Source organism: Aotus nancymaae, unplaced genomic scaffold, assembly GCF_030222135.1.
Source record: "Aotus nancymaae isolate 86718 unplaced genomic scaffold, 86718_ANA_hifiasm-v0.15.2.pri h1tg000011l, whole genome shotgun sequence".
Taxonomy (NCBI): Eukaryota; Metazoa; Chordata; class Mammalia; order Primates; family Aotidae; genus Aotus; species Aotus nancymaae.
In genome coordinates, this window is record NW_026988422.1 from 22028689 (window position 1) to 22043464 (window position 14776).

Here is a 14776-nt window from a genome sequence, read left to right on the forward strand (position 1 = left end):
CTTCCTATTCAAACCAGAAATGGATAAAAAGAGAGGTGTTAAGTATGGTTATAACTGTAGATTCTGTAATCTTCCTCTTTAATCTACGTCTCATATTAACTAACAACGGAGGCCGGAGGCCGGAAGTCTTAGACACGAGCGAGAGCCGCTCCTTCCCCACGACTCTATGGCTTTCCTCTTTACATCTCATATTCACTAACAACGGAGGCCGGAGGCCGGAAGTCTTAGACACCAGCGAGAGCCGCTCCTTCCCCAGGACTCTATGGCTTTCCTCTTTACATCTCATATTCACTAACAACGGAGGCCGGAGGCCGGAAGTCTTAGACACCAGCGAGAGCCGCTCCTTCCCCAGGACTCTATGGCTTTCGGGTTACTTAAGCCACGGAGAACTCTATGATTCCGGGGCGGGCCGGGAGGTTTGAGTTTGAAGACAGGCGGGAAGATGATGACAGCACCTGTCGGCAGGCCAGGGTTCTCCCGAGTGGGAGGACGCTGGGACTGTGGCTTGCCCTGATCGTCCGAGAAGGGTTTGCCATGAAGCTTCTGCGTCGGAGTGGGAAACGGCGGCGTTCAGAGTCAGGCTCAGATTCGTTGTCGGGAAGCGGCGGTGACAGCAGTGCCAGCCCCCAGCTCCTCTCCCGGACCGTGCTGAGCCCGCCGCCGGGCCTGGGTCGCTGCTTGAAGGACCGCGGCCGTCAGTCAGCCGCAACTGCAGGTGCTTCGGGAACCCGGGAGGCCGCGGGCGACGGGGGCAGCTCCGCCGGGCCATGGGTCGGGAGGTGTCCTCCCCCGACGGGGCTTCCTTGATTGCATACCCCATTGGGCTTCTATTCCCCTTCTCTGTGACTCGGGCCTGGTGTGGCAGGTCACTTTCTGTTCAGACATACGCGTGTTTCAGTGGTCGCCTGGTATTAATGTTACGTGGCTTCTGGGTCTTTCGACCTTTAGAGAAACAATTTCCTAGTTAGCCAAATACCATCACCTGTTGGAGGGCTCGCTCCTCATAGTACCCAGTGATCCTTACAGATCCTTAAGACCGGATTGTTGGGCCTGGAGGATAGCACGGGCTGTTTGGCGTCCAGGGATTCGTAATGAGATTGATTGGGTATCTGGTGGATGTCTACCCAATTTAAAAAAATCGTTAGTTGTGCGGTGGTCATGGAACTAAAACTTACAAATAGAAACTTACCTAACTAAGCTTTGTAATTTTTCCATATTGTCCTCTTCCCCCCACTCCACCCGTAATTCTAAGACTTTATCTACTGCGTATTGCACAGGGGGTTTTGTTTGTTTTTTTTGTTTGAGGCTTATAAGGAATTGTTTTTATCATATGCCTTAAATAACAATTTATTACTTTTCTATACGTGGTCAGTTTCTCATAAGATTGTTGAATTCAGGATGTGCTTTAAATAGCTTCATTTCAACACAGGAATTCCAACACACAGTGAAGGGCTTACTGTAAACTCATACATTAGAAGTAAATTTTAATTTTTTCTCTTTCCTAAAAGGAGAATGCAAGCCTACCACTCCCGACTGCCAAATAGACAAGCTACTATTGGCAAATTGGGGACTTCCTAAAGCAGTTCTGGAAAAATACCACAGTTTTGGTGTAAAAAAGATGTTTGAATGGCAGGCAGAGTGCCTTTTGCTCGGACAAGTCCTGGAAGGAAAGAATTTAGTCTATTCAGGTATCCAAATTTATGTAAACTAATTACTATTTTTAAGATATGATGCAAAGAATAATCCATTGAAGTAGTTATGGTTCTTTTAAAAGGTGAATGAGGCAGTGCTTTAAAACTAGAGAAAATCTTAAAATATGTGTGAAAAGTGGAGTTTTATTTATATTTAAATTACAAAAGTTTTGTTATGTGACTATGGGAGGAAAAAGCAAGAAAAACGACAATTCAAAGAGTGGACAATTCCACTTGCCATCATCATGCTCAACATACATATATCCCAGTGAGTATGCAATGGGAGATATAAATCTGGTCTTCCTCCATTTGATCCTGGTTGCTTTTCAGGGTATGAACATTATACATTGTGTGTTTGTTAATTGACTTTTTTTAAGAGACAGAGTCTTGCTCCAGGTTGGAGTGCAGTGGCTCTATCTGGGCTCATTGCAACTTCCGCCTCCTGGGTTCAAGTGATTCTCCTGCCTCAGCCTCCCAAGTAGCTGGGATTGCAAGTGTGGACCACCAGGCCTGGCTACTTTTGTATTTTTAGTGAAGACAGGGTTTTACCATGTTGGCCAGGCTGGTCTCGAACTCCTGACCTCAAGTGAGTCACCCACCTCAGCCTCCCAAAGTGCTGGGGTTATAGGTGTGAGTCACCGCACCCAGGCATAAATTGGCCTGTTTGTACAGGGTTGTATATACAAACAATATGTAATATACTTTATAAAATTTATTTACAACAATTTATGTGGGTTTTCAAGGGCAACTATGACATATGAAATTTTTAACCCACGCTTACTACGCTACTTTAATCTTGTGATACGATGTAATTCCTTTGTGTCAGTTTACTCTGATATTATGAGTCACACGGATTTTTGTCTCTAAGGAAGAATTAAAGAATTACGAGCAGATATAAGTTCAGGCAGTGGAATTAGACTGGTTGGTTTTGAAAACTCTCACTTACTGGCTATGCAGCCTCACAGATTACTTAGGAAGAGTGAGAGAGTGTCTATGTGTTGGTGAGTATGTGTGCCTTGGTAGTACTTAGGGAGGATTACATTATTTCATATATGAGAGCTCAGAAACTTTTTGGCACATATAAAGTACTTGTATTGTGAAAGGACATTACAAAAAATAAAATATAAAATCAAATACTCGTAAATGCTAAGAAGTCGTAGTTAGTGGCAATGGCATAATGGCTTGACCATTTCAATTGCTTGAAACTGAAACTTGGGTATCATTCAGAACTTTGGTCACCAGCTTATACAATTAATCACCAAGTCCTGTGGCTGTTACCTCATATATCTCTGGCTTCTGACTCCTTTCTGTTTTTAGGTCCATTGCCTGGTACAGTTCATTATCATCTTTCTTCTAGGTTATGCAGTAGCTTTGAAACTAGTTCTTCCTTTTCCTCTGATCTTGGCCTGCTCCTACAGCCAAAGTGGTCTTTTTTAAAAAAAAAATTTTGTTTGAATTTTTTGTAGATATGGGGGTGTCATTGTGTTATCCGGGCTGATCTTGAACTTCTGGGCTCAAGTGATCCTCCCAAAGTTTTGGGATTACAGGCATGATTCACTGTGTCCAGTCCAAAGTAATCTTTATAAAGTACAAATATGATTTTATCACTCCTTTTCATAAAGCTCATCAGTCTCTGCATTGCTTTCAGGACAAGGTTTGAACTTCTTAAATGGTGGGATCCTTCTTGTGGCAGTTTCATTATCTCTTCTTTTACACCCCTGGAGTACTTTATACTCCATGCTTACTAAATTACTTACTGTGTCATCTGAACATGCCAGTCTTTCTTCTAGGCCTTTGCACCACATGCTGTTTCTTTCCTCTTAATTGTATTTTTTTTTTTTTTTTGAAACGAAGTCTTGCTGTGTCACCCATGCTGGAGTGCAGTGGCATGATCATAACTCATTGCAGCCTCCGCTTACTGGGTTCAAGTAAGTCTCAAGCCTTAACCTCCCAAGTAGCTGGAATTACAGGCACATACCACCTCACCCTTCTCGGCCTCCCACATTGCTGGGATTATAGACGTCAGCCACCGCCCCCACCCTCCTCTTGTTTTCTTTCTTCCCTTCTCATAAGATTCCTTACAGCTCCTTTTCCTCAAATTTTTTTTTTTTTTTTTTTTTTTTTTGAGACAGAGTCTTGCTCTGTCACCCAGGCTGGAGTGTACTGTCACCATATCAGCTCACTGCAAGCTTTGCCTCCCGGGTTCAAGCAATTCTCCTGCCTCAGCCTCCCGAGTAGCTGGGACTACAGGCGCCCACCACCATGCCTGGCTTTTTTTTTTTTTAATTTATTTTTGTAATAATAAAGATGGGGTTTTATCATGTTGTCCAGGATGGTCCCAAACTCCTGAAGTGATCCCCTGGCCTCGGCCTCCCAAAGTGCTGGGAATACAGGCATGAGCCACTGCGCCCAGCCCTTTTCCTCAACATCGATCACAGTTCCTATCATGATAAAGTTGTTCATCTACTTCCTCGAAGCAGGCCTTTTAACCATTTGGTAGTTAAAGGAAAGGATCTTTAGGTATCAACTAGATACTCAATAGTATTCATCATATGTTGTTGTTATAAAGATTTGTTTACACTGTTTTTAGTGAAACTATTTAGACAGCTGGTTTAAAGTAAAGGGCATTTCAGGGTATAAAGGTTTAAATGCTGTTGCGGCCTTAGTGATAGATTAGCCTCAGGCGCTGTAGTACTACACATTGCTTAAAACATTTATTAATGAAGTATGCCAAATATTACTTTTGTCTTATAATCTTGTGTTATAATCATGTTTTAGCTCCTACAAGTGCTGGGAAGACTCTTGTGGCAGAATTACTTATTTTGAAGCGAGTTTTGGAAATGCGGAAGAAAGCTTTGTTTATTCTTCCCTTTGTTTCTGTGGCTAAAGAGAAGAAATACTATCTCCAGGTAATGTTTTTTACTAAGTTTGAAATAGTGAAAGGCTCAATATTGGCAGCCTTGGCTTCATTCATTTGAAATAGAATTATAAAAGCAAGTGGAAAACAAAGTTTGTTTATTGCGTCCCATGTAGCTTTAAGAGGTGACTGCAGGCCAGGCACGGTGGCTCACGCCTGTAATCCCAGCATTTTGGGAGGCCGTGGTGGGCAGATCACCTGAGGTCAGGAGTTTGAGACCAGCCTGACCGTCATGGAAAAACACTATCTCTACTAAAAATACAAAATTAGCTGGGCATGATGGTGTATGCCTGTGATCCCAGCTACTTGGGAGGCTGAGGCAGGAGAATTGCCTGAACCTGGGAGGTAGATGTTGCAGTGAGCCCAGATTGTGCCATTGCACTCCAGCATGGACAACAAGATCAAAACTCTGTCTCAACAAAAAAAGAGGTGACTGCTAAAAGCATTAAAAATTCACAGAAGAGGGCTGGGCGTGTTGGCTCATGCCTGTAATCCCAGCACTTTGGGAGACTGAGGTGAGTGGATCATCTGAGGTCAGGAGTTCGAGATCAGCCTGGCCAACATGGTGAAACCCCGTCTCTACTAAAAATATAAAAATTAGCTGGGTGTGGTCACCCACACCTATGATCATGGCTACTTGGGAGGCTAAGGCAGGAGAATCGCTTGAACCCAGGAGACAGAGGTTGCAGTGAGCTGAGACTGTGCCATTGCACTCCAGCCTGGGCAACAGAATGAGACTCCATCTCAAAAAAAAAAAAAAAAAAAAATTTGTTTTAAATTTACTGAAGTTAATTTTTAAAAAATTATTGCATCAAGCAGAAGGGGCCATCAAATCAAAAGAATAACTGGTGAAAATTGTGCAAAAATGTGTAAACCTTGTCTTAGGAGATAAACAGAATACTTTAGCAAATAGACATGCACATTGAGAATGAGCATGTAACTGAACAGTAGGACTAGACTGAAGCATAGAAAGGAAAGAATGTTTAAGGAAGCATATCCATGGCTGGGTGTGGTGGCTCACGCCTGTAATCCCAGCACTTTGGGAGGCCGAGGCGGATGGATCACCTGAGGTCAGGAGTTAGAGACCAGCCCGAGTAACAGTAACATGATGAAACACCATCTCTATTAAAAAAAAAAAAAAAAAAAAAAGGAAGCATACTCTGTTCTAATTGAGGGCCATTTAGGAATATTTAGGGGATGAAGGTCAAGATCCATTGGTGCTTATGTAAAGCTCCAGGTGTGTGATCTGTTCCTCTGTTCTGCAAAAATGACTAATAGTTTACATCAACATGATGCTCACAGTTTTTAGGGCATTTTCACAACTACAATGTTTTATTAAAGGGAATAAATTTACTGTTGTGATTTCTGCAGTAAAAAATATGTGCTCTTGGAATGGAAAGATCGGTATCCTGATTGTTAAAGAAATGTGGGTTCTAGTCCCAGTTTTGCCACTAACTATGTCTTTAGGCCAGGCTCGTAACCTGCTGGGCCTCGTTTTTTTTCATGTGTAAAATTAGGATGTTAACCCTTAGCACTGTGGGTTAACTCGGCAAATGCTCAGGAAAATTTTATTGAATGAACAACTCTAAATTTCTGTGGTTCTATAAATCTTTTTAACAGTTATTTCAGAGGCCAAATAGCCAACAAAGCTGGTCCTACATGGTAACATCTCTCAACTTAGACCCAAACTAACAAAATGATGAAAGGATCCTTTTTATTGAAAGGTATGTTAGTTAAAAGTTAAACAAACAAACAAAAATTACTATAAAAGTCCCACTGAATTTTACCTTTAAAAACTTTTCTTCCGATTACATTAAAAAATTGGTCATTAGTAGGATAATGAGACTATTTTTCTCGTGAGGTATAAATTTACTTCTTCAAGCGTTATAGCTAGTTTCTTGCTATTTATTAGATTAAAAATGTTAGTGCTTAAGGTAGTTTTTCTCCCATTTTAATTCCCATAAATAGCTCTTAGAACTTTTTAGATTATTATGCTTTCATTAAAATGGTATAGTTTTATTTGACTCTTAACAGAAATCTAAGTTTTGCCAGTTCCAAACTTTATATTTTTAGCATGTGATTCTAAAAAGAACCAGTGTGTCCTGGCCAGAAACAACTGATGACAGTAATCTGATAGATGTCTTTAGATACTTATGTCTATGTTCTGGGATAGAACTTGTTTATACCTCTTGAATTTCAAGTTTTTTCACCTGTATTGTTTCTTTTTACTCAATTCAGAGTCTGTTTCAGGAAGTAGGAATAAAAGTAGACGGTTATATGGGCAGCACCTCTCCAGCAAGGCATTTCTCTTCCTTGGATGTTGCAGTCTGCACAATTGAAAGAGCCAATGGTCTGATCAATCGCCTCATAGAGGAAAATAAGATGGATCTGTTAGGTGAGAAAGTTAGAAAAGAAGTAAATACTTTCCGTTGCTATTTTTGATGGAATGAAGTGGAGCTGTTGTGATTTCTGTAGGTCCCATTTGTTTTTCTGTTGTCTACTGTTTACTTCTAAAGGTGAGAATTGGCATCTGTAATGTTAGGAACTCTGTGTTTATAAGTTTTATGTCCTGCTGCTGTTATTGACTCCATTACGTTGCATGTTTGTACTTTACAAAACGTAGAGGATATCCTTGAGCCCTCAATAATTTCTCCTTGCTTCTTTCTTATCTAAACCTTACCAGGAGTAGAAGGAAGCCTGCTGGGCCAGATCTGTCATTTTTGTAGTTAGTGTATATGTGTTTTTGTTATTATATTCTGGTGCTATGATGTCTATTTTGGGCTTGGACCCAGAGGCTACCATTTAGCATGGAAGTGGTAGGGACCTGCTGAAACCGATACTGTATTTGAGCTTGGGGTTCTGGGAAGATTTTCCATCTTAATGCATTTTTTGCCATTACAGAAAGGCCGTTATGTAGAGGTAGCAACAGCAGTAGAAGGATTGCAGCTGCAGAAGTAGCAAGAATATCAGCTGTTTATTGAGAGCCTGGTGAACTTAAAAATACCATGGTAAAGTTATGGTAGGGTAGGGGTGGAGAGTGGAAATCAAAGATGAGTAAGATATGGGCTATGCTTTATAAAACCTGGAGAGAAAAATTGCAATTGATTTGTATCAGAATTGTCTTATCACTTGTAACTCCATTGGACTTTAAATATTTTGAGAGTTGCAATAGACCCCTAGTAAGTGCTATTTCCAATGTACCCAGCACAGTGCCTGGTACATAATAGGCAGAATAGTTTTTTTTTTTTTTTTTTTTGGTGAAGAAATGAGTAAGCATTGAAACAACTCCTCAGACAGTTCAATTTTGGAGACAGCTTACTGATAGGAAAAAGAACATCATTATGTGTCATTAGGAAGTTGTCTATTATCTCCTCAAATTCCTTTTCACCAGAAAGTTGTCTTTTGGTGGGGAGAATTTGGGGTAGGGGGAACACCAGTACATGTGGAAACTATGTTGTTATGAAAATGTTTAAAGAAAGTATTGGTTGATACTGAATTTTCAGTAATTCTTAAGAATTATTGCAGGTATATACATTGGTTAAATTCTCCAAGTAGCGAAGGACATTGTAATCATATTTACGTTTTGCAGTAGGGTGACTCACTAGCCTACCATATTTATAAAAAATCTCTTAAAATTATCCTTTTCTTCTGGACCCTATTTTGTTTTTCCTAAGCTGCTTTCTAACATGAGTATGTCTGTTTTCCCACTGAAAAGTCAATACACTGACTAACTGCGATAGATATCTTTGATATGTCATTGTATGTTTATTTTAGTGAAGTTGGCAATTGAGAAGAGTAATAAGAGGCAGTTTTCCCTGGGTTTGTTTAGCCCCAAGTAAGCTAATAATTGATTTTAGATCCATAATACCTTGTAGTAGGACTGCCTATAATACCTGAAACATCTTGGAAAAGAATTGCCCATTATGAGGAATCTGATTTTTGCTTTATGGTTTGAAGTTTGCATCACTTGCAATGTATTACAGTGACAGCTACCTACTGTGCGGTATAAGATACTGAATCTTTTAAATTTCTTCTTGGCATGCTCATAAAAAGAATGAAATCATGTCCTTTGTAGCAAAGCAGTATGGATGCAGCTGGAGCCATTATCCTAAGCCAATTAACACAGGAACAGAAAACCAAGTACCACATGTTCTCACTTGTAAGTGGGAACTAAAACTTTGAGTATTCGTGGACATAAAGATGGCAACAACAGAAACTGGGGACTACTAGAGGGGAACAAAGGTTGAAAAACTAATAATAGGGTACTATTGCTAAGTACCTGGGTGATGGGATCATTTGTACTCCCAACCTTAGCATCACACAGAATACCCAAGTAACAAACCTGCACATGTACCCCCTGAATCTAAAATAAAAGTTGATATAAAGGAAATAAAATAGAGTGAAATAAAAGTTGGAAAAAATTATATGGATATGAGATTCTGTAAAAACCTAGTATCTGGAAAATCTTTTTAGGAATGGTTGTTGTGGATGAATTACATATGCTGGGAGAATCTCACCGAGGGTATCTGCTGGAACTTTTGCTGACCAAGATTTGCTATATTACTCGGAAAACAGCATCTTCGTGAGTACTTGAAATAACTAAGTTCCTGAGATTTCAAACCACATTGACAAAGTGTCTGAAAAAGTACATAAGTTAAATAAATTAAAGGAGTGTAATATTTTTCACATTGAGAAAAACTCATGTAAAGTAGTTTGTTTTTGTTCCAGAAGAAGTCAGTCCAGGCAAGGTGGCTCACACCTGTAATCCCAGCACTTTGGAAGGCTGAGGTGGGAGGATCACTCAAGCCCAAGTTCCAGACCAGCCTGGGCAACACAGTGAGACCCCATTTCTATAAATAATAAAAAAATTAGCTGGGCATCGTGGCACATACCTGTAGTCCCAGCTTTTCAGGAGACTGAGGCAGGAGGATTACTTGAGCCCAAGAGTTTCAGGCTGCAATGAGGTATAATTGTGACTTTACTCTAGCCTGGGCAACAGGGCAAGACCATGTCTGTAACAGCCACAGGAAAAGTATTTCAGATTAAAACTAGTTTTAGATTACTTTGTAAACATTCTTAATTTTCTGACTTCTCACCCTTTCAGTGTATACGTTTTTGTTACAGATTTCTAGAAATCCAGGTTCTGTATTTGTCATTTGTATATAAAATTTAAGTAGTCAGGCTAATTTTGAAAAATAGTATTTTTTTTAGCCCTCACTTCTCAGAGGCAACTACCTTTCAACTCTTCTAGCTTTTTAAAAATGTTTACAGCAGCATCTCTAACTGTGGCTACTTAATTTTTTAATTTTAGACTTTATATACTGACTTTTACTATGAAAGATGAAGATCTCGCTTTCTTTTAAATTCTTTACTCACCGCTACCCAATCTTTTCCCCGCTTCTCTGCAGTCTCCTTATCCTCTCATCATCTTCCCATTCTTCAAATAGAGTTAGGTTATAATTTTGCTTAGATCATTATTCAGTGTTACACTATTGTGACTATATAAATGACATTGGTAACTGGGCTATAGCATAATATGATTACTTTTGCTTTTCTAAACAACTTTTTGTTTTCTCTGAAATTAGTAACTGTCTTTTTTGTTTGATGGCTTGGTTTTCCATATACTTACAGCTAATGTATCCCTAGCCTATTCCCTAGTTGTGTATTCTACCACATTTGCTATTCTACCAGTCATCTTCTTGAAGATTTTCCTAAAGCCCTTCAAGTTGTTCCAATCTAGATAAGTGGTTAATCTATATATGTGCTACATAGCAATCATCTTGGGATTCCCTTCCCCTATCCATTTTTTGACCACATGTCTGTGTTAATTTACCTTCTCATTTTGGTGGGAATATCTTCCAGGAACTTCTACTTTATTTCAGTGAGCACACATAGGTATAAAGTTTTTGAGGACTTGCATGTCTGAAAATGCCTCATAATTATCTTTTTTCTCTTTTTTTTTTAATTTTTGAGACAGAGTTTTGCGCTTTTTTCCCTTTTTTTTTTTATTTTTTATTTTTTTTCTCACTTTCGCCCAGGCTGGAGTGAAGTGGAGCAATTTCGGCTCACTGAAACCTCCGCCTCCTGGGTTCAAGTGATTCTCCTGCCTCAGCCTCCCGCGTAGCTGGGATTATAGGTGCCTGCCACCACATCCAGCTGATTTTTGTATTTTTAGTAGAGACAGGGTTTCACCATGTTGGCCAGGCTGGTCTCCAGTTCCTGACCTCAGATGATCCATCCGTCTTGGCCTCCCAAAGTGCTAGGATTACTGGCGTGAGCCACTGTGCATGGCCTCCACAATTATTTCACAGACTGTCCAGGTCTAAGAGCCAAAACTGGAAGTACTTTTTCTTCAGCCTCAGTGCTGTGAAATTTAATACTGATGTGTGTTGGTTTATTTTTAGTCATGCTGGGTACTCAATAGGTTCTTTTCAGTTAAGAGAGAATTGAACACATCTCTCTTGTGATAGAACAAGCAGATAACTGTCTCCATCTTAAATCACTTGGGATATAGAAAATATGATCAGCAAATTTGACCTAATGGATATATATTGAACATTTACCTCAAAACAGCAGAGTACATGTTCATTTCAGTTACACATGAAACATTTATCAAAAAATTTTCCATATGCTGGACCGTAAAGCAAGTCTTAACATGTTCTAGTGGATTCATATCATTTGTTTTCTAACAACAGTGAATTTAGCTATAAGAAAAGCATAACTAGAAAATGTCTACATGTCTGGAAATAAACACGTTTTTGACACATTTTTAGGTCCAAAAAGTAATCACAACAGAAATTAGAAAATAGTTTGAACTGAAAGTATAATAAAAATGTCTCAACAAAACTTGTGAAGGGTAGCAAAAGTTTTTTTTTTTAAAGGAAATTGATAGCATAAAATGTTCATATTATTAAGGAAGAGAGACTGAGAATCAATTATTTAATTGTCCATCCCAATAACTTAGAAAAAAGGCCAAGCAGGGTGGCTCATGCCTGTAATCCCAGCATTTGGGGAGGCCAAGGCAGGCAGATCACTTGAGGTCAGGAGTTCGAGATGAGCCTGGCCAACATAGCAAAACCCTGTCTCTATTAAAAATACAAAGTTTGTCTGGGCGTGGTGATGCATGTCTGTAATCTCAGCTACTCAGGTGGCATAAGAATCACCTGAACCCTGGAGGTGGAGGTTGCAGTGAGCCTAGATCGTGCCTCATTGCACTCCAGCCTGGGTAACAGAGCTAGACCCTGTCTCAGAAAAAAGGTAAAATAATGCAACAGAAAGCTTGATAAAATGATAAAAACAGAGCAAAAAATGAAAGAAGACAGTCACTATCTGGACATTTAGAAATTCTACAAATGAACAAGAAAAACGCAACCTACTGTATCAGTAGACAAAAAAACAGGCTGTTGAAACAGGGTATCCACATGGTTCATACACATGAAGTGATGCTTAGTCTCATTGGCTATGAGGGAACTGTGAATTACTTCTTCAAAGAAATACTAACACATACTCTCTATAACTGCTAACATTAAAAAGATTGACAATACCAAGTGGTGATAAGATTGTGGAAAAATAGAAAACACATAGATTGTGGAGGTGTTACTTTGGAAAACAATGTGGCATTATCTATTAAAATAGGAGATAATCTGTGACTCAGTAATCTGTGACTCAGTAGTTTTATTCTTAGTAGTTTTATCCTAAAGAAATGTATGTATGTGTGTACCAAAGGCCATAACCAAGGATATTGTTAGCAACATTAATTGTTAACTTAGTATATATCTTTTTTTGTTGTTGTTGTTGCATTTTAGGTTTTGGGGTACATGTGAAAAACATGCAAGGTTGTTGCATAGGTGCATATGTGGCAGTATGATTTGCTGCCTCCCTCCCCTTCACCTATATCTGGCATTTCTCCCCATGCTATCCCTCCCCAACTTCCCACCCCCCTGCTGTCCCCCCCTCCCCCGCAACAGACCCCCGTGTATAGTGCTCCCCTCCCTGTGTCCATGTGTTCTCCTTGTTCAACACCCACCTATGAGTGAGAACATGTGGTGTTTGATTTTCTGTTCTTGTGTCAGTTTGCTGAGAATGATGTTTTCCAGGTTCATCCATGTCCCTACGAAGGATGTGAACTCCTCGTTTTTAATGGCTGCATAATATTCCATGGTGTATATGTGCCACATTTTTCCTGTCCAGTCTATCATCGATGGGCATTTGGGCGGGTTCCAGGTCTTTGCTATTGTAAACTGTGCTGCAATGAACATAAGTGTGCATGTGTCCTTATAGTAGAATGATTTATAATCCTTTGGATATATGCCAGGTAATGGGATTGCTGGGTCAAATGGAATTTCTATTTCTAGGTCCTTGAGGAATCGCCACACTGTCTTCCACAGTGGTTGAACTAATTTACACTCCCACCAACAGTGTAAAAGTGTTCCTATTTCTCCACATCCTCTCCAGCATCTGTTTTCTCCAGATTTTTTAATGATCGCCATTCTAACTGGCGTGAGATGGTATCTCAATGTAGTTTTGATTTGCATTTCTCTAATGACCAGTGATGATGAGCATTTTTTCATATGTTTGTTGGCCTCATGTATGTCTTCTTTTGTAAAGTATCTGTTCATATCCTTCGCCCATTTTTGAATGGGCTTGTTTGTTTTTTTCTTGTAAATCTTTTTTAGCTCGTTGTAAATTCTGGATATCAGCCCTTTGTCAGACGGGTAGGCTGCAAAAATTTTTTCCCATTCTGTTGGTTGCCGATTCACTCTATTGACTGTTTCTTTTGCCGTGCAGAAGCTGTGGAGTTTGATTAGGTTCCATTTATCTATTTTGGCTTTTGTTGCCAATGCTTTTGGTGTTTTGGTCATAAAGTCCTTGCCTACGCCTATGTCCTGAATGGTTTTGCCTAGGTTTCCTTCTAGTGTTTTTATGGTGTTACGTCTTATGTTTAAGTCTTTAATCCATCTGGAGTTAATTTTAGCGTAAGGTGTCAGGAAGGGGTCCAGTTTCTGCTTTCTGCATATGGCTAGCCAGTTTTCCCAACACCACTTATTGAACAGGGAATCCTTTCCCCATTGCTTGTTTTTTTCAGGTTTGTCAAAGATCGGGTGGTTGTAGATATGTTGTGTCGCCTCCGACGCCTCTGTTCTGTTCCATTGGTCTATATCTCTGTTTTGGTACCAGTACCATGCTGTTTTGATTACTGTAGCCTTGTAGTAGAGTTTGATGTCCGGTAGTGTGATGCCTCCTGCTTTGTTCTTTTTGCTTAGAATTGACTTGGCTATGCGGGCTCTCTTTTGGTTCCATATGAAGTTTAAGGTGGTTTTTTCCAGTTCTGTGAGGAAGGTCATTGGTAGCTTGATGGGGATAGCGTTGAATCTGTAAATTACTTTGGGCAGTATGGCCATTTTCACGATATTAATTCTTCCTAACCATGAACATGGAATGTTTCTCCATCTGTTTGTGTCCTCTCTTATTTTGTTGAGCAGTGATTTGTAGTTCTCCTTGAAGAGGTCCTTTACGTTCCTTGTTAGTTGTATTCCTAGGTATTTTATTCTCTTTGTAGTAATTGTGAATGGCAGTTCGTTCTTGATTTGGCTCTCTTTGAGTCTGTTATTGGTGTATAGGAATGCTTGTGATTTTTGCACATTGATTTTGTATCCTGAGACTTTGCTGAAGTTGTTTATCAGTTTCAGGAGATTTTGGGCTGAGGTGATAGGGTCTTCTAGATATACAATCATGTCGTCTGCAAATAGAGACAATTTGACTTCCTCCTTTCCTAATCGAATACCCTTTATTTCTTTTTCTTGCCTGATTGCTCTGGCTAGAACTTCCAGTACTATATTGAATAGGAGTGGTGAGAGAGGGCATCCTTGTCTAGTGCCAGATTTCAAAGGGAATGCTTCCAGTTTTTGCCCATTCAGTATGATATTGGCTGTCGGTTTGTCATAAATAGCTTTTATTATTTTGAGATACGTTCCGTCGATACCTAGTTTATTGAGAGTTTTTAGCATAAAGGGCTGTTGAATTTTGTCGAAGGCCTTCTCTGCATCAATTGAGATAATCATGTGGTTTTTGTTTTTGGTTCTGTTTATGTGGTGAATTACATTTATAGACTTGCGTATATTGAACCAGCCTTGCATCCCCGGGATGAATCCTACTTGATCATGGTGGA

At 39.7% G+C, this 14776-nt stretch overlaps 1 protein-coding gene across 10 annotated transcripts in view; it reads left to right on the plus strand.

The window, feature by feature from the left end:
• The first annotated feature begins 417 nt into the window (after positions 1 to 417).
• The window catches only part of POLQ (DNA polymerase theta), a 113800-nt gene continuing 99441 nt past the window's right edge, over positions 418 to 14776 (plus strand). For 6 of the 10 annotated variants that reach the window (XR_010342008.1, XR_010342010.1, XR_010342009.1 and 3 more), the window contains exons 1-5: positions 438 to 715; positions 1509 to 1688; positions 4470 to 4600; positions 6847 to 7003; positions 9082 to 9190. Coding sequence is in view for 2 of the 10 variants with exons in the window: in XM_064374685.1 (XP_064230755.1) it covers positions 535 to 715; positions 1509 to 1688; positions 4470 to 4600; positions 6847 to 7003; positions 9082 to 9190 (758 nt within the window). In the remaining 8 variants the exon portion in view is untranslated. Of the gene's footprint in view, positions 716 to 1508; positions 1689 to 4469; positions 4601 to 6250; positions 6333 to 6846; positions 7004 to 9081; positions 9191 to 14776 lie in introns of those variants that run through there. The other 4 variants (XR_010342014.1, XR_010342012.1, XM_064374686.1 and 1 more) reach the window with 4 other exon arrangements.